This window comes from Heteronotia binoei, chromosome 1 (genome assembly GCF_032191835.1).
Source record: "Heteronotia binoei isolate CCM8104 ecotype False Entrance Well chromosome 1, APGP_CSIRO_Hbin_v1, whole genome shotgun sequence".
Classification (NCBI taxonomy): Eukaryota; Metazoa; Chordata; class Lepidosauria; order Squamata; family Gekkonidae; genus Heteronotia; species Heteronotia binoei.
In genome coordinates, this window is record NC_083223.1 from 63,199,502 (window position 1) to 63,224,982 (window position 25,481).

A 25,481-nucleotide genomic window follows, 5' to 3' on the forward strand; every position below is an offset into this window, starting at 1 on the left:
GCCTGCTTTAAACTATCATCTATGATTCTCCAGTGCCACCCAGGGTTCATTTGTTTCTGTTGTAATAGGTGGTTCAGTCGGTAATGTATGTGTCAATTTGGATTATGTTAAGAGCATAACCACCAACAAGTACAAAACACTCTCCAATGGCATTTTTGCCTTTGCCTCCAAGACAAGTAATTATAACAGTTGCTACTCACAATGCTTGTTGCATCAGGTCCTGCTACTGGTTCCTTCTTTTCCAAAACATCACCAGAAAACCTTTGGGACAGATGGTCAGCCTGATGGACTCCTCTCAGAGCAAAAGCCTCACTGCATGCTGAAGTATTCTCTGAAAGAGCTTCTGCTTCTAACACAGGTGAAATTGCATCTCTGTCTGAGAAGGGAAAGGTACGAACAAACTGAGAAACAATCTGTTTAGTAGCTTCTCCCTGTTGCTCTGTTTTGGTCTGGGAGTTCTCATCCATTGTTCCAGGCATGCCAGCAATACTTGGACCACAGTGGCCCTGCTTCAGGATGTCACGGAGAAGATCAGGACTTCTATTATCAAGCGAAAGACACGGGGCAGCATTATTCTTGTTTGCAGCAGTTGCATTGGAAGCTGGTCTAATATTGTCATTTGTATTTTTGACACAGGACTGATTAGAATCCTCATCCTTGTAGTGTGTGGAATTAGTCATTTTAAGTACATTTTGCATTAAAGCTCTTGTACTTGTATAACTTAAAGGTTCATCCTCCTGCATACACAACACACGGTTATCTTTCATTTTGTTTCTTAGTATACTTGTTAAGCCTTGGGAAAATGTAGCTGACACTTCAGAAGACTGCACTACATTCTTTTCCACTGGAGTAAAATTAGGGAATATTGCATCTTTTTGTGGTTGTTGAATTTTTTCCCTGACAATATTTTCAAAAAAAGTAGACTCCTGATCTAGAATGGTATCTTTCTTAGCCACTTGCTCCTCACCGTGACTAAGCAATGTTTCATTCACTGTCTGCTCAGTGCCATGCCTGTTATCATATGTAGTGGCTACTATATTGGGAGAGAAATTTATTACATGTTGATGATCCTTATACTCTGTTTCTGCACTACTGCCTAATTGTTCAACAACTTCAACATGCCCTATACTGTTAACAGCATGCTTGTCAGTTTGCACTGTATAATCATAAGCTTCAGAATGAACCTTGCTGCCTTTGGTATCTCTAGATTTCTCTTGTTCTGGTACAAATGATGCAAAATTTAGCAAAGTTTTAGAATTTGGTTCTACTGCATTTTGTTTCTCGTTATTCTCAGTTACCCTTAGCTCATTCATATTCCACATACCTTCCTGGTTGCGTTCAGCTTCCTTAAAGGAATATGTACCTTCCTCTTTCAGTGCTAAAATATCTTTGGCCTGTACATCTTTTGCACATTGTTTTAAATAAGTAGAAAGATCAAAGTCTTCTGTATGGCCCACTGATAGATCTGAACTGATGCCACTGGAGTATTTAATTGATATACTTTCCTTTGAATGTTGGTCACCGGAGAAAATAATTTCAGAACCACTTTTAATTACTGATGAGCAGGTATCTTCTGGGCTCTTTCTCAATCCACTTGATTCCTGGATATTAACTTCCATCAGAATGTCTATTCCATCTTGTTGCCAGGCACTACTTTCTAACTGACTGTTCAATGAATTGTTAACTGTTTGTATTAATTTTCCATCATCTACTGCCGGACTTGGACCATGGTCTGATGATGATAAATCATCCTCATACATTTGCGGGGGGTTTTGCTCAGTACGTAAGTGCCATTCAGAGGGCAAATCTGTCTCAGTCTGAACAATCTCTAACACCTCATCAATGCTTGAGCCTAAGTGAGAGATCTCCCTGTTCTGTCTTGAAATACTTTCACTGCTATCTTGCAATATAAATTCATTTTCCATAACAAACTCAGAAGCCTGTTTGGCTTCTTTCTGACTCTTGTTACTTCTCCGTGAAAGTTTTTGAACACTTTCTTCAGCAGAATCAACTAAGTTTTGGCATTCATAAACACTATAGTTTTCTGAGCGCAGCAAATCACGTTTTGGCTCCGAGTGCAAACTATTTTCTATATGTAAATTCTTGCTTTCTGTCATTTCCAAAACTGCAGGCACCTGGAGACCAGCACTTTCCTCACAGCACTGTGAATAGTGCATTTCCATCACTTCTTTATCCTCATAATCAGTGTCATCAGAAGTATCATAATCTAAATCCATATAATCATAATAGTTAAAGTCATCCTCCGTGTCATCATCATCATTATCCTCACATAAGCTTTCATGTTCACCTGCATCCACCTCACTCTCACCCTTTCTGTTTTCTTCGTGTCCCACTCCTTTCAATGTAGCCTTTAGCAGAGGAGTAAGGTCAGTCTCTTTTCTTTCTTCAGGTCCTCTTTCCTGATCTTTCTTTTCCACATGTTCAACATTTTCTTCCACCTCTTCTAGGACTGTGTCTAGTTTTTTTCTACTGAATGTTGCTGTATTCCTAATGTCAAATGAATCTATATTATTTAATTCATTAAAGCATAGAATATTTTCCTCTTTGTTATTCAGGCTGATCTGTGAAAATTCTCCTCCTTGTACACTTACTGGCTTCTCTAGTGTTGCCATGATGGCTACTACATTAATATCAGGCTCTAAAATAATGTTACCATTAACCACAAAGGTGTTGTTCTCCTCAGTTTTGGTCGGATTGTAATAATCATTGTCACTTTCCACCTGTACAGCATCACACTCCTGCCTACTGCTGTCTACATGCTGAGCTATGCCACAGGCGTCTTTTCTATCTTTGTAATCATTCCCATTTTTGGTCTGAAGAGCACCATACTTGTTTTCATGCAGTGGCTTGAAAGGCTTACAGTTAGTATCTTCCAGAACCAACCCATTATGTGAAAATATTGTACTACTATCACCCACAGAGCATAAGTGAGGCATTACTGACAGGTCATAATTAATATTAATATTAAACTGACTATCAGCATTGATGTTCACGGATGGTCCATCAAGAATGTCAGAAATGACATCCTCTGGGGATCTGGCATTTGTATCAATGTAATCTTCCAGAGGTAGCTCTAAATGAGTCATGTTATAGTCTCCCTGAAGTATCCCATTTTGTCTATGTTCATTATGATTTTCCAGTACAGGAACCCGGTTGCAAGTGGTATGACTGTCATACAATGACATGCTACACAAGTTTGCCTGGTCTATGTGTTGTTGTCCATCACATTCATCAACATAATTTCCCAAAGACCTACTTTCCACATGTTGCTTCAGCAATAATTCATCAATGCAATCAGTTTTGTCTTCGTCAATGGCAAATGTATGATTTTTTAACACTGGCATACTATGGTTACTGGTGCAATATTTCAGTGATGGATGATGCTTATCATCTGTGAATTCCACTGCTGATGCATCTTGTGTTTTAGTATGGTCTTTCAATGGACAAACACTAGATTTATTAGTATGTTCTTTCAATGGCAGATAATCACAGATTCCTGCAAGCTCTTCTTGCTGCGGCTTCATGTGAACAGAGTCTTTCATCAGATGCACACCTTGCATTAGAGTGTGATCACTTAATGGCGATGTGCCATTAGAATCGGTGAAGCCCAGTAGAGATCTGCGGTTCTCATCATTATAGTTAAGTAGCAGCAAAGTACTCTTGGTTTCTGACTGCAATGTCTTACCATCACAAGCAACACATTCCCCTTTAGTTTTATTTAAAAGTTTATTACTAGATTCCATAGTTGTGCACAAACTATTCTGAAACTCATCATTTACTTTACTTTCTTTCTCTGACACAATTTCTCCTTTAGACTGCAAAATTTTAGGAATACATTTCTGCACAGTATTGATTGGAAGATGTGAAACATCAGTGCTCTTTTGAACTGGTTCTTTTTTAATTACTAAATCATTGGTAACTAAAAAATTATTCAAAATGCCCAAAGAGTTGTCTTCATTCACCTTGATCTTGTCCTCCTCTGCAGGGCAAATACTACCTTCATTTATTTTTGACAGAAGATTCCTTTGTGAGTACTTTGAAACAGACTCCTCAGGGTCACCAACGCAAACATCTAGTTGCTCAGTTACATCTTCATACACTTCCACTGGGATTCGTTCAGAATGTTCTGCCCTACTTTGAAATACATTTTCTTTTTCAGGATTCTGATCAGCAGTAATCATCCTTCCAGACCCGCATTCCTGTTTATAAACTAAACTGTTCACAGCACATTTTGACTGCTCTGAACCACTAGCTGCAAGAGTAACGTGATTTCTGCCTGAGCGTTTGTCATTGTTGCCACTTTTTTTACAAGGCTCCTTCCTGTTGCAGTCACTAGAAATATTCTGTACACTTCTCTTCTGGCCTACAGCATCACTGGTAATACGGCTAAGCACTACATTTTCAAGCTGCTGCTGCTCAAGAGTGGGTCCTTTTGTGCTTATAGTTGTCTCACAAAATTGCCCTGCAGTCCCACTTGCACTATGTTCAGATTCACTGTCATCCATCAACAAACTGACAGTTTCACTTAAGTCACCACAATACAGCAAAAGTCTTTGCCCTGTGCTTGCATCCATGTAACTATTTATCAGTAGGTAAGATATGAATGACTTTTGAGTGTGTTCTGAACTGCGAAGTGAGACCTTGGTGGTGTCAGAAACATCTCCATCTTTTTTATTGTCATGTTGGACAAATGGGTGAACTTCACAATATGTAAGTGATCTCGTAGCTCTTTTAAAAGGGAATGTTCTATCATCCACATTAGGCATTTTATCGGGTAGCGTGACACTACTCAAAACAGATGCAGTGTTACTATCTATTTCTCCACGCTGAGCAGCATTATCCAGGCTGATCACCTCGCACGTCTCTGGGATATAAAGCGCTGCTATTTTTTGACGTCCATTTAGAATTTTGCAGGCCAGCTCATTTGTGACCATGCCTTGATGTAAAGATGTAGATACAGGAAATATCTCACCACTGTGTGGCCAGATAAGGCCAACAAAGGCTTGTTGTGCCTGCAGTACTAGTAAAGCACTACTAGAGGATATCAAGTTGCACTGAACAGCTTCATCTATAGTCAAACGCTTTGATGAGCTTGGACACAAGATTCCACCTGTCCGGACCTGATGGGTCAGAATAGCACAAGCAGCATCCTGACTAATAACCCCTTCTCTCATGGCCTCTTCAACACTCATTCTGTGTCCTGCTTCAGGGTGAATTATACCTCCAGAAAATAGCTGAGTCCCTAAGAGTCTGAACATGGTCTCTCTCTCAATGAGTCCTTCATGTGCTGCTCTCAGGATGCTTATCTTTCTTCCACACTTCAGTACTATTTTGCCATTCTCTTGTGGAATCACAGGTAACAGCCTCAAGCCTGTGTCTTTATTTATAACAGTTCTTTCAAGCAATTCTTCAAGGGAGATCTTTTCTGTGGTGCTGGGATCAATAAGGTCTCTGCACATGTCACATCTTTCTAGCAGGCGGGTATATAATTTTGCTGAAATAAGGTTCCTCTGGAAAGCTTTCTGCAAGGTCAGCTGTTCTCCTGTGGCTGGTATTATTAGATGCCCTCTGGAAAGCTGGATCTCAAGAATTTTAATAGCCAGAGATTCTGAAATTAGACCCTTTTCAAAAGCACCTATAACTGGGAGCACTGTTCCTTGTGATTCTGAAATTATCTCCTTAGCCTTCTGCAAAACTTGTAATTGTGAAGCAGTTTGTTCATCAACAAGTTTATAAGTTCTTGCTTCTTCAAGGTCAAAACTCTTCCCGGCATCTGGTGCAATTAGACCCGATAAAATGAGCTGACTCTCAAGTAATCGAATGCCAGTGTCGTAGTCAATAAGACCTTTACAGAGTGACTGGAAGACTGAAAAAATCTCTCCAGTTGTTTGATCAATGATGCCAGCTATGACTCTGTCCACCTAAAATGAGTATAAAATATGATTTTTTTTAGCATTTTAGACACAGTAAAGAGTTAAATGTTTGAATTTTAAGACTTATCTGTGTACCATGCTTACTTACCAAAGTTGGAATAAGACTGTGAATGTTAGCAGTTCAATGCAGAAGTGATCTATGTCAGTGATTCACAGCACACAGTGTGATAGAAGATTGAAACATGACATGCACCAGTGAACCAAAAGTCTATGCTCTGCATACATCAATAGGATTAGTGGCAGACAACAGAGTAGATGATCATAGAGTGAGCAAAAAAGGACATGTACCTGAAAGACAAACTGTCATGCTATTTATGTGCTTTGTGAGAGGTTAGAATATTCAGAAAACAGGATGTGGTACAAAAATATGCGTGCTTTTCATGTTTACAGCATACAGCACTTTTACATAGACACTCAACATACAGAATCAACTACTGTACCCACTTGGATGAATTTTGAGATTGGCTTGTGATAATCATTTGGGAACCAGACTGGAAATCTGTATGCTAAATAGTTCCTCGTATTGACACTATGCAACTCATTTGACATTTCAGAGTCGGTAAACTTTTGGAAAAATATGTACATTAACTTTCCACTGATTAAATGAACTTTCTCACAGTCAGTGAGTATACAGGTTCCAAATTAGTACTCTGAAATTTTCTTCTAAAATACTGCACATTTTATGGAGATACCTTTAGGAGAGCGCATGGTAAAGTACAGTTTGTGGAACTTCCATTCAGTGTCATGTTTCTGAACCATAAATGTTGAAGACAATTGAGAACATGGTTTTAAAGAGAAGAGTTAAGTGGTGTATGGGGTTTTTTTGCTCTTAGTTCATGCAAGGCACACAGTATAAAAGTTCATATATTCTCTCTGTACCTTCTTTCATTACATTCAACAAACTAGAATTCCGACTGCATAAATATATTGAAAACTGTCATTCAGCTACTGGGATACACACAATTCTGAAGTTTTCTCTTTCAGTATTAATACATAGTTACACAACCATGCAATAAAACAAACCAAGAAGAGCATATACTACAACCAGCAATGTAACACGGACTGTAGGTTACCTTCTCATCCATATTTTCATCATCTGCATTTTGCTCCTCCTGCAACTGCTTCAGATCTTCATTAGATAACAGTTTATACCCTTCTTGGAGTGACCGCATGTGGTTTTCCATTTCATTTTTCTCTTCATCTGTCAATCTGTAGAGAGAGGAAAAAACCAGATGTGGATCTAAGTGCTTGTTGCTTCATCAGTTCACCTCTTCAGAAAAAAATGTATCATGACAATAAAAACTAATTTCTACCTTTGTTAAATTCAAAACATGATTTCATAAAATAAACAATCAAGAAGAATTTAAAAATATTTTTATTATTATGTGGTAGCACGTGTTCAGCAAGGAGTGAGCCACACTATATTAGAAGTTCCCAGGGTGTTTTTTTCCCTCCCTAAGCTAATTGGCAGTGGCTCTGAAGACTTGAGAACAGTTACTGGAGAACAGAGTATTTAGTACTTTACCCCATACTTCTCCATTGACTTAAACCACATTTCAAAAGGTAAAATTAGTTAGGTGAGGAAAATGACAAATACTTTTCTTCACACATATACCACCCTAATGATTGAGAATGGGATTTCTGAAGCTAAATGCGGACTCAGATGAGCAATTTAGGAAAACATTAAGCATTCCCTACCTCAGTGATCCTTCTGAGATTTTTACAACAGCCACTATGAGGCTACTAGTTAGTCTGGGGAGTGGGCTTTCCCAATCACTAATCATTCATCTCATGTCAAGTTTTACCCATAGTGCTAACCTGAGATACAGTCATGGAATACAGGGTTCGATCCTATTACTTCCTTCCACCAAATTTTCCTCCAACAGAAAAAGACTTCCTTCAGCAAAGAAGATTTCCCCATCAGAAGCCTTTCTCAACTTTTTAAAAACATTGTTCTATATTGGAGGAAGTCTTTCTCCCTTTGAAAGAAGATTTAGCAGAATGGACAGAAGATGGAAACTGAGATAATCAGGCACCATTCCAGTTAAGAGCTGGAATTTGAAACCTTGGGCTCAGTCCACTCAATTACTGTTGGGTCCCACAAAGTAACGAATATGCTCAAGCATATACTTAATTTTCCCTCTGCTATAATGAATGCTTAGCATTCAATATTAGTAACCCACTTATCTCTTACAATTTGCTTTACCAAACTAGTTCAACGAGCCATGGAATCACAATTGCTATGATTAATGTAGACATCCTGCTCCAATATAATTCTAAGAAAGGCTGTCATTTATGACAGTGAGAGTTGTCCCCATCCCCCACCCAATGATTCAGGTTGCATATGTTCAAAATTCAGAGTACAGATATAAGAACTGTGGCCTGTATACTGATTCCACTTGCCACGAGTGGCACCAGTGATACCCCTTACCACATAATTTGAATGGCATTCCTAATTTCAAAACACAATAACCATAATGAACGTACTTATCACTATGTTTTGCTAAAAATGATTGGGTTGTTTGCAAAGCCTCTGATATCTGTTCTTTCTTGGCTGACAGTTCATCAGAAGAAATCTGGAAAACAAGAAAGTATGTTCTGATTTCTAAAATTGCAATCTAGGCATGTGGGGGGGGCGGGGGAGTGTTAGGAAAGTATTTACTCAAAAAAAGTTTCAACAACAGAAAATAACACTACATATTTTTAATACTTTTTGGGTGGAGTGTATTGCAATAACTCTTCATTATTTAGCACTCCGGTTCTCTATTAAAGCATCTTAGAACGTTACATATAAAAAGGTGATTCTTGGGGATTTGATAGTTAAGATTTTCATGTAACTAAAGGTACTTGCCGACAGCTTTTATTCTTCTAAACAACTTTACAGTTAACTCTTCTTCTCTATTTTAGATGGTTTGCAAGTAGCATAATCTTACTAATACCATCCTGAGCAGGTAACATCAGTTTTTGTTTCTCCAACACATGCACCCTGAACACCACTGCAACTGAAGGAGATATCTTTAGCCCTGTTCTCAAGTTGCAGGAAATCCACATACAGCCCATGTATTGTGTACACTTGATTTTTTTCTGTGAGTTCAATAATTATATTACATTAAGCAGATTTACAGCTGAACATGGGAGTCAAATTCCCCATCTATCTGAATATCAGTACACAGTTTCATTTGTAAAGCAACTGTGCATGGCTGTTGCTTACACACAGGTGTATGCACATACATGCAGGCTGTATGTGAGTTCACTGTAACATATAAACAGGGTTTGTGTAACTATGAACTTTATATTTCCATCTTTTTATTATCAGTTGGTCCAATAAAATGTAGCTTAATGGAGTAAGACTGTGAATGTTAGCGGTTCAATGCAGAAGTGATCTATGTCAGTGATTCACAGCACACATTGCTTTTAATTTGTGGTTTTGTTTTCTGGGAGAGCAGAAATCTAACTCAGACTACTCAAACTTCACAAACAACCAGAGTTTATTCCTGGTTTATTCTCAGGTACATATATTCCTTAGATTCTTCCCTTCCCCACTTCCCCACCAAGTTTTTTGGAGAAAAATCTTGTCGCATTCTAATTTGTTGTGCCATTTGGGGAGGGAAGGTGGCTCAGTGGTAGAGCATCTGCTTGGTAAGCAGAAGGTCCCAGGTTCAATCCCCGGCATCTCCAACTAAAAAGCGTCCAGGCAAATAGGTGTGAAAAACCTCAGCTTGAAACCCTGGAGAGCAGCTGCCAGTCTGAGTAGACAATACTGACTTTGATGGACCGAGGGTCTGATTCAGTACAAGGCAGGTTCATACGTTCATATGTTCATTCAACTGGGGTTTCATTTCCAGTGGTTAGATTTCTAAACCACAGTTCAATCTTGGTTTAGAATCTACGTTACTGGAAACGAACAAACTTGAATTTTTCAAATGCACGTACTCATACACCATACCAAAATGTAGTTTTACCAAACAAGGATCTCTTCAATCTCATCTCCAACATGAATGGGAAAGAATATGAAAAGAGAAGAAGATAAAGGAAGAGCATGATCCAATAATAAACCAGTCTTATTGCAAACTTTGGTTTGTTGTGACTCTTGAATGAATCCTAACATTCTGATCTTTTATTTTTATCTTATTAGAAATTAGGAGTTCTCAAAGCCACATCACTAAAAATTGTCTTAAATATATAAAAAAAAATTTAAAGACTTCTATCTAGAGCAATGAAATGAATTAATGATCAATCTTGTTCCAGAAAGGAATTAAGCAAACACAAAAGAACTATTAAAAACAGGGCTTTAGCATATCCCTATAAGTTTCTGTGGTTGCATGTTGCGAATTATTTTCAATGAGGAATAGGAATTACTTTAACTTTCCCTTTGCTCTTATAACTGTAGCACTAGTGCTGGTAGTGTAATAATTTCAGGGCTTTGTAGAAAAAGCCCAACAGGAACTTATTTACTTATTAGGCCACACCTCCTGACATCACCATTGTTTCACATAGAGCTCTTAGAAAAAGCCCAACAGGGACTCATTTTCATATTAGGCCACACCTCCTGATGCCAAGCCAGCCAGAACTGCGTTCCTGTGTGTTTCTGCTCAAAAAAAGCCGATTGTAATAAGTAACATGGTACACAGAAGTGTTGATGTCATTCAAAAGGTGTCCTTGTTTAATCTTCTAAATTCCAGCCCTGCCTTACCCTCAAAAATTCATTTAAGTGAAACTAATTAGACCAGTCTATAAACAGAATCTGCTGTAAGCAACTTTGTCCTAAGATTTTTTTTAAAAAAAGAGATGCATGAGTATATGTAAAGATTCATATATTAAAGGGCATGGAAATTAGAAATAACATACAAATTACTCTTAGTACTGGGCAAGGGAGTGTCTTGCTCACTGTAGTCACTGTCCAATCGGCATGTTTATTTATTATGGTCTTAAGACCAGCAGTTCAACCAGTATACATAATAAGCTCCAGTCTTTAAGCTGGAGCACTTACAAGGGAGGCAGAACACCCCAGCATTGGTCAGCCAGGCAGTTCACATGCTGCTAAGGCCTGTTCCCATTTGACCAGTTATTTGATGACCTGGAGGGGAGGCAGCAGACCTGAGGGTCACGTTCCAATTTGGTTCACAATATGTCTTTTAAAAAAAGGGGGGGATCGGCAGGGCATTTCAGAGCCACTTGCCAGAAAAACAATTGCAGCAAAATGCTCACATGTTCCTTACAGAAATGCTAGTTATTTTAGATTTTCCATCACATACCTAGAAATACTAAATAAATGTGGCCTGAACAGAGACTACAACAGGCCACAATAAATTAACTTTCTACTGGAGAAAACAATAACTCTAAAACATCACCTCAAAATTTCTGAAAACATAAGTTTTCTGAAGAAACAACACAATGAAGTGGAAAGCCATTAAAATTATCTTCAATGGACTGTCTGCTTTTACTACGCATGGGCTAAGAAGATTCCATCAGCCATTTCTTCTTTTCATATTTCTTCTTTTCATTAATTCAGTGTCTCCATGGCTTACCACAAATTGCTTTAAAATTTGATATGTATATGAATGCTTTGCTAGACCTGGAAAAGTCCTCAGTTGTGGAGGCTATGCTAGACTGTAGGGGTTACAGATATTCAAAATGTTCCACATAAAAAGGCTACTTATTTACTGGCGTTGGTGGCCTAAAAGTTAATGGGGAAATTGTGGCTTTCTCTGTGAAGAACTGCAGCAGGGAAATGAGATGCTTGAAATATAATGCATACATCTTTTTGTGGTCAAAAATGCAATTCTCTTTTCACTGAAAGAGACAGGTTTTGTAACAGTCATACAAAAGACTGTTCTTCCTTTATACTGTCTGATGATGGCACTGAATTGCCGTGATGGTTAGCCCACTGTATCACCGTTACAAGCTGTAGAACATATATCCATACTTCACTTCCTTTTCCCTGGGGATCTAACACTGTTAAAATAAGCATTTTACATACTGTCTTCAAGGAAGTGCCACTGTATTACATCTTCCTGCATGTGCTTGAAGAAGGGTTGAATATAAATGCACCTAAGGGAGTCAAACTCTTGGGGGGGGAAACACCATGCACTTCCTTAAAGTAACAATTTTAAACTTGTATTCCCTGTTAATTCTTTCAGGAACTTGCTTTGGGAAATTAGTGCAGTATGAGACAGTAGGTCCTCTGAGACAGTACAATTTTTTATTATTTAAATAGTAGGAACAGAAAGAACTTTGAAAAATTATGAAATCAAACAGGATTGGAGAACTACGCATAGGAAGAACCACAGGTTTGATCCAACAGCTCCCTTTTGCTAAGTGAAGAATCTTCTGTTGGAAAAACAGCTTTTCCTCCAACAGAAAAAAGGGTTCCGTGTTTAGTGGAATGGAAACACTGAGTTCAATCCACTGACATTAAGATCACTTCATCCTACATTATTTATATTGGACCCTCAAAAGAAATCCCATGTATTCAATCTGCACAGTCATATCAGGGGCTCTAAAACAGTGTAGTTAAGGATAATGAAAGAGGGATGTGTACACTGCCTGAAGAGTTTTTGAGAGTTATACAAAAGGCCTACTAAAACATTATCATCTATATTCATCATACTATTTTGAAAGGCTTTTTTGTATAAAAAGCCCAGCACTAACTCATTTGCATATTAGGCCACATCCCCTGATGTCGCCATTGTTTCACACAGGACTTTTTTTCAAGAAAAAGTCCAGCAGGAACTCATTTGCATACTAGGCTGCACACCCTGATGTCAAGCCAGCCAGAACTGCATTCCTGTGTGTTCCTGCTCCCCAAAAAAAGCCATGCTATTTTGTTTAATAACAGACATTACAGCACTTAAAGCACATTCTCAGTATATTAAAACAGGGATGGGCAACTTGGTCAGCAGTGGGGGTTGCATTGTCAGCTTATAAACTAACATGCTGATGCCACAATGGAAGTCAAAAATTTGCTGGGGGGGGTGGGACCAGAATGGCAAGAGTCTCAGAATTCTTGGCTTAGGATTCCCAAAGCCGCACTGAGAATCTCAGGCACAGCTCTCAGCAAGCAGTTTACAGGATATTTGCAGGTCCAAAAGAATTTAGAGAAATATTATATACAAACATTTATCAAGATAATTCAGAGAAAGCAGTTTTTGTCAACTTTTTTTGTTATGTCATACTATTACAGTGAGATCCCAAAAGAGCTATGCCTGCTAAAGTTAATGAGCTTAGAAAGGTATGTTTGCTTAAGACTACACTACTATGTGCTCTTATCTTTGTACATGCTGTTGAGGACAGAGAGTGCACTTTTCCATTTCCTATACCACCCATGCCTGCCTTCCATTCAAGACCTTTAAACACCCAAATGGACAGAAAAATTGGATGTAATCTAAATGCTTTAAAATCCAAATCATGTGAGCCCAACTGTGTGATCTATTTCCCATCACCATTCAGGAATCCACTATATGAATGGATTGCTGATATTGGATTTACATGTATACAGGCATGATAAGCAGAGCAGGAAAATGTGATCTTGCTCTTCCAACATACCAGGGGAGAAGGCAAGAAAGAATATCATCCAAACCAGGCATATGCTGTTCCTTTTTTTCTTCTTTGCATGCAGTCTTTCAAAAAAAGCAAGTAATGAATGTAAATCAAATCAAGACCTGTTTATTTTGAAACAAGCAACTCAGATTTGCTGAATTCAATGAAAGCATCAGTGTCACAGGGCTTGAACTTTCAAACTTATTGCTATGGATGATAGAGTCACATCTGGCTATTTAGCAGACACAAAGACCAAGGTGTACAAAACACAGGGTCATGGAATTTCCTCTCACATTGTTTTAATACCTGTTTTTTAAGAAAATCTGCTTTTTCAGGCTTTTCTCCTTCACCTTTGCTAAGACACTTGGTGATGTTTGAGACCCATTTCATTAAGTCCACGGCTTTCTCAACATGTTCTTTCTTTTCTTCTTCCATTGACTTCTGATAAATGTGCATTGTAAAAATATATATATTTTTAAATGATTGTGGCATGAAGCTATAGCTATACAAGAAACAATCACATTATCAAGCATACAATGACCAAGGATGCAAGATCTAGAGATACTCTATTTATTGTATCTTGATTATGATTGCGTAATTCCCATTATACAGGAAGGTGTTTGTTTTTTTCAAAAATTGTAGCAACTAAAAGGTATTAAGCAAACTGATTCATAAAAAAGTCTGCAGATATCAAAATAGCAATTATAGTACATATTTACATACTCATATACACAGCAGATTGAATTCATATGACAAAAACCTCCCAGATAGGCATATCCAAACAAGTGTTTGCATGTAGAAAATTCATCAGCAACCTTTGCTTTAGAAGTACAGCCAACCTTGTAGCATGTTGTTGATGAAGATAGCAACATCAGCCATAAAACACTCAAAAGCTTTGAAGCCAATACAATACGTTTACAAGTTTTTCGTTTTAAAAGCACCGGAGAGGGGGGGTGTTAGAGAACTACCATGCTTTGGCAATTTTACAGCCAACTCTATAGTCAATTCCAGCTCCTAATTTTTAAAATCATAGAAAATGAGACAAAGACATGGAAGAACACTTAGAAAACATTAGTCATGTTAACAGGGCCATTCCTCATCTCTGAAGATGCTAAAGTAACAGAGAACCTTAGATGTATGTAAGTTTAAAAAGCTTGGGCCAAACCACGTCCTATGCTTTTGCAGGTTTGTTTGTGTCCATCCACAAATGCAAGCACTCTGACATCCCACTTATTTTAAAAGGAAAGTTAGGAATTTTGAAAGAAGTATGTCCCTTGTTTGTTTGAAACACACTATCATATGCATTCGTATCTACGCAATTAAGACACACTGCTTTACTTTTGAAGACGGTTGAAGATCAGATGGAATGAAAAAAAAGTTAGTATAACCACGCACTGTTACCCCAATAATCTCCATATTTAAACAAATAAAGCTGATGTTGTTTATACAAACCAGAAGCAGTTACAGTTTAAGCACATTAAGGTCCCAACCTTATGACTGGATTATACAACAGTTACAGGCAAGGATCAGCACTACAACTGGTATATACAGAAACCTATTCACAAAATAGGGTCATAGCACTTTATTTTGTTTATAAATTGGCCTTATTTCCCACCTCTTTCACAAGAGTCCTAATATATAACCCAAATAAATCAGGGAGATTAATTTCCATGACCTATGTGGATTCTTTGGGCTGTGAATTAGTATTGTCTATTGTTAAATTATTATTTTGAGGAGAAATAAAGGGTAGAGATTCCTGAAGTAACCAGATCAGCTACTTCTAGTAATCGTAACCCAGTATGACAGTCAAACACAGCTCTTTCTAAGGCTTCTTTATATGTCAGTTTCTTTTTTGTCTTGGGGCAAGTAATGATTTTTAAGTAGAATTTTTCATCTTTCATCTTCGTAGCAGTGATAGCATCAACAATGCCATTCTTAATTGCATCTTCCATTGACAATTTAGAATGAGATTTAGGATCTATCAACCCACCAGTGAGATGTTGATACTCCAGACATCGGGTACCCATTTCCTTGTCTAGGGCATTATTATTCATTGCCTCAGTTGCTGACATAATATTCTTGGTTACAGGGTGAATAATTCCAGTAAAGGCCAGTTCGCACTGCTGAATGTGCTTGGCACATGCTTCATCAATTAGCTCCCTCTGCAAGGCCTCGGCCACACTATATTTCTTTCCTGCACACGGGTCAATGATGCCTCCAGTGCTAGCTTGAGCTTCAAGGCACTTTACTGCTGTCATTCTATCCAGAAGGTTTTTGCGAGCAGCTTTTAAAACAGGCATTCTCTCATTTGTCTCAGACAACCAGACACCAGCAATGGGGCTATTCGTATCTTTCAATGGCTTGGAATTGCTTAGTAAAACATCACCAAGCTCATTGGCTGTGATTTGCCCATCCTTGTATTTATTGAACAGCATCTTGTCAATTTTGCCCTGACCTAACACTTCGCTAATATTAAACTGCATTCCAGTTTTCAGATCTGTCAGTAGAAGGTAAGAGTTTCCTTGGGAATCAAAGCAAGTGGATTCTTTCCACTGATATTCTTGCCTAGAGAGTTCCAAGTAAGTACCTTTGTCTATCAGGGCTTTTTTATAAGCCTCATATGAGGTCATTTCAGTTCCAGTTTTAACATCTACTACAGATATTTTATGAATTTTTTCAGCACATGGTGTGGTTATTTTTCTTTCCCCAACAGGAAGAAGGAAGCATTTGCTATCTATGTCAAGCAAACACAGTTTCAGTAAATCCTTATAATACATGGCTTGCTTATTATTAGGATTCTGAAAAGATTTTTTATTACTAGAAGGTTCATATAAAAATTTCAGCACAGTGTTATTTAGCAAGCCCAGCTGTACTGCAGCTTCAGGTAGAATACGCACACTCCTCACAGGATCAATAACTCCTCCACTTGCAATCTGAGCTTCGAGAATATTCTTACCCTTTTGCCTTTCCAAGAGTCTGGTTTCAATTGCTTCATAGACAGAGAGTTTTTTACCAGAAAACTGATATCCTAGAACTGCTTTTTCTGCCTCAAGCAGCCTGCTTTTGTATTCATGATCAACAAGCCCCTTGATTACTGAGTCATCAACAGAGTATTTTTGCCCTGTGGCAGGGTCAATGATAAAGCCAGTGGCAGCCTGAGCTTCTAACAGTGCTAATACAAACGCTTTTTCAATTATCCTCCTCTGAGCTGCAGAAAGAAATGAGATCTTGTCTTTGCTGCTTTCAACATACAACCCAGCAATTGCTGTAGGTTTCGTTAAAAATTTGTCAAGATTTCGCTGAACCTCATAAATGGTCTTCTTCCCTAAATGGATCTGTTCAGCTGTGCCCATGTCTAGTAGCTTGGCTTCAATCAACTGCCTGGCAGTTACATCTTGTCGGAGACCTTGAAATTTGATATTATCGTATTCAGAAGGAATCATATCAACCTCCTTGGCTTTCTTTTCCTCTAAGAAGGAACTCATCTTTGAAGCATCTTCACTCCTAAACCCACTGGAAGATCTGTATCCCTCAAGCAGTCTTCCTTCATTACCAAAATTCTTGTCATTTTCTTGATCTAAGGTAGTAACTTCAACATGTACACCATACTGCTGGCTGTTCACTCTCTGTAAATATGAATTTTTGACACAATGAAAGGCTTTGTATACATATATTCAAAAAACACATTATTAAGCCCATCACCAAGAAAAATACAGAATACAAACAGCAAACACTTGAAATCAGCTAATTTTATTAGTATTAACAGTATGAATGTATTTGAGCTGTAAAGCTAGACAAGATCAGGAACTGCTGGATGAGGGAATAATTTTGGAAACCCTCTTCCTCACTCCCAAATCCTCCTCTCCAGATTTCTACATTCACTAGTGTTTAAGCAAGCAAATGTACTCCTCTCCACCCCACCCACCCCCCCCCCCGCATCATTGGTTTAAATTTATACAACTCTCAACTGCTGTTAACATTCTGGGCCTACTGGAGTATATTCAGATGTGGTGGATGGTCCTTTAGCTTTTGGTTAATATACAAAGTCATGTTTTGTCTGCATATTCAGGAAGTTGTTCAGCTGTGTAGAAACTCTTTGCTATCAGACAGTCACAGGAACACAGCAAAGTACAAAGGAAAAAATATTTCCTTTGAATAATGTAAATCAAGACTACACTTAGTAGATGCACATGTCTCATGAGCTATCTGATTCATGTATCTCTTCCCTCAACTGAGGAAAAATATACACTCATAGTTGAAATCTTAAGCACATATACTTAGAAACAAATTCATTTAGTTCCATGGAACTAACTTCCTGGTAGTTCGTTCAGGGATGCAGCCTTAAAACAGTTTTGCATAATTACATGTACAATGCAATAACTGACAAAATTTGGGTGCAACTGTGGGCTAAAACCAGTACTGTCCTTCAGCATCACTGGAAACTTATGAACTTTCCTTGTGTTGACCACCTAATGTATATCTGAGGCCTCCTCTTTGGGTCTTGATCGAAATACAGATCTGAAATCCCAGCTTGCGGGAAAGTTGCTGGGGACAAAGTGGAGGGTAGTGAACAAATAACATGCTCTTCCTCTTGCCTGCTACATCAGGTTAATTCTGTTAAATAAACAATCTCTTAGGAAATGGAGGCTCTATGGTTTACCTACATTGTTAATACATATGTACTTGCAGCATATAATTCAATCAATGAATACCTGATTTTTTAAAATGATGTTGATGTTATTTCAACAGATATGATAATGTAGTTACAGAAGAGAAGAGAAGTGTTAAAGAAATTTAAGAAAGGAATACTAGAAACAGCAATACAAAATGTCATCAAAATGTGCAAGGTACCTCCAATGGATGCAGGTGCTTCCCTAATCCCATTTCATAATTGTCTTCATATTTGGAACTGAAAAGTTTGCTGTCTCTCAGTTTATCTAGTTCTGATATCCTTGTGACTGGGCTGGTCTTATCAATGGTTATCTCAAGCTGTGTACTTGTTTGTGACACATATTCAGCAAAAGATTGTTGGCTTATCCCATTTTCCTGTGAGTGGGTTATCCCAGAAAGCTGTAACTGCTTCTCTTTTGACAATGAATCAGTAGCAACTGCCTGCAATTTCTTTGTAACCAGCTGCTCAGGTTTACAACCTGCAGCGCTCATCTCAATCTGTCTCCTCCTTAATAAAGGAGAGGTGCTTGCACACAGGTTAAGTTGGTCATACTCTCTTGGGGAGGCATCTCCCAAGTATCTAAATCCATTTCCCTTCCAACCAAAGTTCAAATTGATGTTGTTATTTTTGTGGATCTCATTCTGAAACAAACGCAACTGATGGCAGTGCTCTCTTTTCTGCAGGTCTATTTGGTGCTTCATGTTCTCCACTGTACGTCTCTGAACTTGCAATTCTTCTTCTAGCTTGCGATATTTCTGCCAATAATCCATTTCAGCATGCTTTCCTTGTTGCAGCTGCTCACGACATTTCTGAAGTCTGTCTTGCAGATCTTCAATTTGAATCTTGTACATACGAATATTCTCCTGAGCCATGTGCTTTTCTTGCTGCAAAGCAATGCATTCCAGCCTTATGCCTGATATGTCATTTTCAGTGATGCTGTGGGATTCTGAGACTTTCTCAAATTTCTTCCTAAATTCTTCTGCAGAGTGCTTAAATGTAATGGACTCTTCCTGAAGAAGAGCCATCTTCTTACGTGCCATCTGTTCATCTATGGTCTTCTGGTGGAAATCATCCTGTAGCTTCTTCAGCTTGCTTTGGAGATCTTGAATATGAGCTTGCTGCTGCTGGATTTTCTGATCACTCATCTTCATTTCCATAGCTAATGTACTCAGCTGAGAACTTAGGTTCCTGACCTCCACCTCAGCACTGACATTACAAGCATTCTGTCTGTCACACTTCAGCTTAAATTCATTAGCTAAATCTTTGGCTTTGCTTAAGTCACCTTCCAATCTCTTGATTTTCTCTAAATGTTCTTGTTCAGTTATTATCTGTTTGTGCAGTTGTTCATTTGTGACACGAAGCTGTTCTTTAAAACTATCAACCAGGGCTTTTAATTCATCATTCTTTCTGTCAATAATTTGTCTCTCAAGAATTATCTTCTCGGATTCAGACCGCACTTCACTCATAATTATTTTGTTCTCACTATTCCGTCTGCTAAGCTCCTCAACTTTTTGTTTCAATGTCTCTACCAAGTGATTACTTTTTGCCAAATCATCAGTTAGTTGTTGAATCTTGCTTTGATTTTCTTTTTCTTCCCTTGTCTTTTGCAGCAACTGTTCCTTTGTTCTTCTGAACTGCTCCTGCAGGTTGCTTGCTTCCCCTCTGAATGAAATGATTCTCTGCTCAGCTACAATTTTTTCCTGCTGGATAGTGGTGATCTGTGAATTCAGCTGCTGAATAATAATTTCAGTCTGTGTGTGTGTTCTTGTCAGCTCATCCAGCTCCCTTTTCAGTTGTGCCTTTTCCTTTTGAAGCATCCTCAACTCTTCCTCATAGTTCAGTTTTATTTTCTTAAGGTCCATTGCTTCCTGCATCACTTCTTCAGCCTTGCCCGCTGCTTTGTGCAGTTGCCTATCAAGCTCCTTCAGTTGCTCCATGTACCCTTGCTCAACCTGTTCTTTCTGATCCAACTCTAGCTTGAGATGTCTAAGAGAATTATTGGCATCATCAAGTTTCTCTTTCAGTAAACGAGCCTTTTCTTCAGAGGACAATTTCTGAAGCTCAAGCTCATTCAGTTCGTATTTTAAGTCTTTAATAATTTTTTCAGACTTTTTGTTAGTAAATGTTAGCTCATCTACCAGTTGCTGGAATTCTTCTAAATTTTTTATTTCTTGATTTCTCTGAAAATCTGTAACTTCTGAACCCACTGGTAACAAAGTTTCTCTCCCTAAAGAGCATTCTATTACGGTAATCTGCCTCCTTACTTCAGTCGTTTCTTTTTCCCTTAGTTTGTTTAGACTGCCTTGAAACTCAAGGTCTTGTTCCATTTCCCTTATTAGTTTCATAAGCTTTTCTTCTTCAGCTGTTTTCTTTTTCAGCTCTTCCATTAAGGCCTTCTTTTGCTGCTCCAAATCATGAAGATTTGTGTCTTTCCTTTTAAGATGTTCTTCAAGTGTCTTTCTAACCAAGGCACTCTCCTCTAATTGAATTCTAAAAGTCCTGAGATTCTCTTCAACTATACTTCTCTGAGCCTCTGCTTTCAAAGTGAGCTGCTTCATACGATCCAACTCCTGCTCTGAAACTTCTTTCTCTTTAAGAACATCTTCCAGTTCCAAGCAATATCGTTTTGCCTCTTGTTCAGTCTTGGCTTTCTGGAGACATATTTCTTCCATAGCCTTCTGCTGTTTCTTCAATTCTTTCTCCGCATCTCCTTTTACTTTTGGTAGTTCTTCTTCCAGTTGGAATTTCTGTCTCCTCAGCTCCTTCAGCATCTCCTCAAGTTCATTTATCTTTTCCATAAGCTTCCTGTTCTCATTCACTAATGTATTCTGCTGTGCCTCCAGATCAGAATATTCACCACGCACCAATGCCTCCTTATTTTTTAGGATCTGTGGGGGGAAAAGATAAGGAGCATTGGAATCTATCCTTTTAAAATATAATCTTGGTGAATTCTTGCAATTTTTCAAATATGCAATTGCAAATACTTACGAACTCCATCTACTGATTGTCAGGAACACAGAGTGAGCTACTGCCACCACCACCACCACCACCACCACCTTCAGTGAGCAGCCATTAAAGAATAAAGAGAAAGCTGGATGAAGGAGTTCACCAACTGAAGTCCTCAAGAATCTATTCACTCAGGGCAAGAGTTATTTCTGCAGCACCCACAGAAAAACTTTTCAGCAAAAGCACTTCAGCATTTTATGGTTAGTCTGAGTAGCACTTTAGTATTTTATTGTTAGTCTAAGTAGCAAAAAGAGAATGTTTTAGAACCCGACTAAACATGATATACCTGTTATTGGGAAAAGACCTTATTAAAAAAACAGTGACCCCCCCCCCCAAAAAAAAATACATTACAAATTAGGATCAGAGGAACTGCAATTAAATTCATGCTTAGGCTCTTTCCTGAACAGAAGCTAAATATAAGGCTCTTCTGGTTTTAAAAAAAATCAAATACAGTGGGACATACAAAGCATATTCCTTTCTTCCCTGTCTTTTGTAGTTAACCGCATCATCCAAAAAGTTAGGAAATGCGTAAGATGCACAACAGGGTCTGCAGCCCAATGGTGAAGCCTATAGATATATGAAGCCTCACTCGCCTACATAAACAGAGAACCTTCCTACGTGGCTCAGACTTTTCTTCAGATACAACTGCTGATGTCTGTATTAGCATCTGATGGTAGACATAAAATCAGTGACACTGGAATGGAAAGCAGCCAGAGGTAACTTTATTATCTGATTCCTTTTAGACGGAGTTAAACGATTTCCAGCAACTGATGTGGAGTGACTGTACAATGAAATCAGGTTTTCCAAATCTCCCATTAACACTCATGACTACCAGCTGAATTTTTGAAGGTGTTGTGACATAACATAAGATCCTTTTAAACAGCAGTGCTAAGAATAAAGTTTGTGTCATTTTTTTTAAAAAGGCTTGGTTTTGCGCCAGTCTTCATCACCAGTACAAGTAATTCACTGAGAGCTTAATATATTAAATCGCCATTGGTCTTCACAAGTTAATTAATCAATGGTTTATCAGTTGTTCAAATTTTCAAGATAATCTCAATCATGGGCTAAGAGGAATTAAAAGTCTCCTCTTCAAAGAGTAAAATTAATGATTAGGAAACATTTTGATGTTGTACTGATCTCTAATGGAATTCAATTTATCTTGATTGGCTTTGAATTTTGGATATAATATGTGTACCTCTTTCTGTTCTTTCCTCCTCTTGGCCAGTTCTTTGCATGTTATTCTCGGTTTCCAAAAGTAATGGTTCAGTTCTTGTACTTGCATTTTTTTTTCCTGACATCCCCTCTGATTCCAGGTTTATCTTTTTTTGGTATCTTGGATATGTCATTTGCATTTTTACCATGTATTGACTCAGCTAGGAAAAAGCCACCCATCTTCTGCCACAGATCCATTCCATCCTCTACATTTTCTGTGTGAATATCACCAAATGGCACAACCAAATCACAGACACAGCTCTATCTCAAACTCTCACACCATAACCTTCTTTGTTACCTTTCTTTTTTGGAATCATGGGCTACAAAACATGCCTAAATTATCCTCCTTGACAGCCAGTATGGTATAGTGGTTAAGAGAGGCAGACACTAATCTGGAGAAACAGATTAGATTCCCCACTTCTCTACAGCCAGATAAGTGACCTTGGGTCAGTCACAGTTCTCTCAGAGCTGTTCTTTCCTAAGCTTTCTCAGCCCACCTACCTCACAAGGTGTCTACTGTGGGGAGAGGAAGCAAAGATTGTAAACTGTTCTGAGACTCTGAGTGAAGGGTGGGGGGGTGAATCCAACTCTTCTTCTTTCAAAATTATACTTCTTTGTAAATTGGCCACTATTATATTGTTAGTTTTTAAATGTAGCAAGGATTATGAATTAATATTTTGACTTGTGTTTCTTCGCAAAGTGCCAGAATTTAATTCATGCAGTTTGGAACCATTAGAAACAACCTGATCTTCTACAGGGATGCCCATATAAACAGCACACAAACAATATCTTCTTGACTCCTGACATTTATTTTATTTATGCAAAGTCTTTCTGGGTTTTTAATTTTTTCTATAACTGCTGCTGTCTAGATACATTATGCAACATCTTAGTTTTCCCCTCTTCATCAAAAGGATAGTGCATATGTGTTAATTGTTGCACCTCTGTCTTTTTGATTTCCCTACTGGCTTTTAGTAGCCTACAGCATTTCTTCCTCATTTACAATGGCTAATAATTCACTTGTTTCAATACTCTCTTCCAATTTTATGGACATTGTGTAGGAATATTTTTTTGGCCATTATCTTTATTCAGGCATCGAGCATGAGACTTTTCTAGAAGGCAAACACACAATTTGTTTTTTTGATGATACCTATGGGACAGTCTCTAGACTCCTGGCTTATTTCTTTTTATCACTGGCTCAAAATTAGATTTTGCATCTCCTCCTATTTTCTCCTTGAGCAAAGCAGGTCTTCTCACATTGTCTTCCTTTTCATCAACAACTCATGTTTGTCTGCAACCATGTTTTTGCTTGCTTTCTTATTTCTCTCCTATTTCTTATTTCTCTTTCTTTTTTCTCATTCAGAGGTTCATTGGTATTTATGCTTACAGGCACAGAACGTTTTCCCAACATGGTCACATTTCTTATTAAACATCACAGAAACTACCACAATTTCTTTGCTTACATCCCTTTATCAGTCTATCCCCCACTATTGTTCATCCTAATATCACCACTTAAATCCTTATCATAGCAAGATTCATTTCAACAGGCTCTCAGGATAGTTCGCCTTATTCCTAATGGCTTCTTTGAACTGACACCTTGCGTCTAATGTTCCTTCTGTTCTTTTGACTTGTGACTTTCTTTCCACGGATTCACAACCTTTCAAAAGCTCAGAAACATCAGCTATTTTACCAAATCTCTGCAATTCATCAATGAAATAGTAAATCTTTCAATTCAGATTAAAGGTATCATCATCCTTAGACCAGAGAGCCACATTCCAGAAAACCCTGCATGCAAACTGTCCTTACAGAATCCCCAAACTACTTCTTTAAACTTTGAATTTTTCAAAGTTGTTTTGGGACTTGGAACACAATTAGGTTAAAGGTGTTCAAGCTGTTGTTTGTGTTACTCCCTCCCCAAGGTAACAAAAAAGCTTCAGGTGAGATTTGCAAATAGATATTTTTTAAACTGATGCCTTTAAAAAGCAGTTTAGGGGTTGTCAAAAGGACTCTTTCAGAAAAGTAAAAATTGCACCAACCATTCTGATACAAAATACTGACTGGCAAAAGACAGAAACGAGGCAAATAAACCCACTACCAAAAATAACAGTACATTTTATCCCCAAACAACCAACTGAAATTGCCAAGGCAAGTTAGTAGAGATTCCAACAGTTAGTAGGACACCAAGTTAGTAAATCATCCGTTTGCCGCAAAGAATGAATGCAACAGAAAGAAATATTGGCTGGGGGGTGGGGGGTGGAATCAGAAATATTTTAAAGAAATCAGTTAAAGATATGAAACAATTTAAGTAATGAAATTCCTTATCCTGATCTTGTATACTAATGTCCACATCCTGCAGAGGTTAGAGGGATAAGTGGACTTTCCTCCCCATCTTTTCTGTGCCATGTGATTTTTTTTAATAAGGTCCAGCATTGTGGAACAAAAATTTTGTTTTCTATTTATTAAATTTTCATTAAGCTCCTCCTCTAAGAAGCTCACATTTAAAAACAATACTTTCATCTGTAAAGGACAGTGGGATAAGAAGACTGTAGGCAAATAATATCTATGCATTTGTCAAATGTGACCACCAATCCTTTTTTTATATTTAAAGTTTTTAAGGAATTTCAGACACACATATCTCCACTCAAAATCTGAGCTAGGTTAGTTCCTTTGTTTTACTGCTCCCTGGTCATCATCTGTTGACTTACCTCTTCCTCTTCTAGCCTTTTCAGAGAGTCACCTGCAAACTTTATGTACTGAGTCATCAAGGTTACCAAAGCTGTATAGCGTGTTCGTAAATCCATGAACTGCAACAAAGGAAATATGACAAAACAGAAAGCCATAAATGACATTTTAAGTGATAATTTTAAAGGTTATTTCTGAAAGAAAAAGGACATTTAAAAGGAGGATGGGGTTTCAGAAATGCACCATGTCTTTATAAGTCAGTGTACAAGCCATGTTAAAAGGACACCCCTGGGGCAAAAATACTTAGAACAGTCACTATGATAAATGAGATGCTGAGTGGACTTATCTTGTACTTGCTTTGGGGGTCGCAGGTGTGGAGATGCTCTTAAGAATGAATGATGAGGGACTGGTTCATCTCA

At 38.1% G+C, this 25,481-nt stretch overlaps 1 protein-coding gene across 26 annotated transcripts in view; it reads right to left on the reverse strand.

Annotated features, from left to right (window-relative positions):
* DST (dystonin) overlaps positions 1 to 25,481 on the reverse strand; it is a 489,979-nt gene that overhangs the window by 168,760 nt on the left and 295,738 nt on the right. For 25 of the 26 annotated variants that reach the window (XM_060235329.1, XM_060235262.1, XM_060235226.1 and 22 more), the window contains 4 exons: positions 25,086 to 25,184; positions 13,800 to 13,934; positions 8,442 to 8,530; positions 7,028 to 7,163 (listed from right to left, as the gene is read on the reverse strand). In XM_060235329.1, the coding sequence (XP_060091312.1) occupies positions 7,028 to 7,163; positions 8,442 to 8,530; positions 13,800 to 13,934; positions 25,086 to 25,184 (459 nt within the window). Of the gene's footprint in view, positions 1 to 7,027; positions 7,164 to 8,441; positions 8,531 to 13,790; positions 17,120 to 18,344; positions 21,054 to 25,085; positions 25,185 to 25,481 lie in introns of those variants that run through there. The other variant, XM_060235321.1, reaches the window with a different exon arrangement.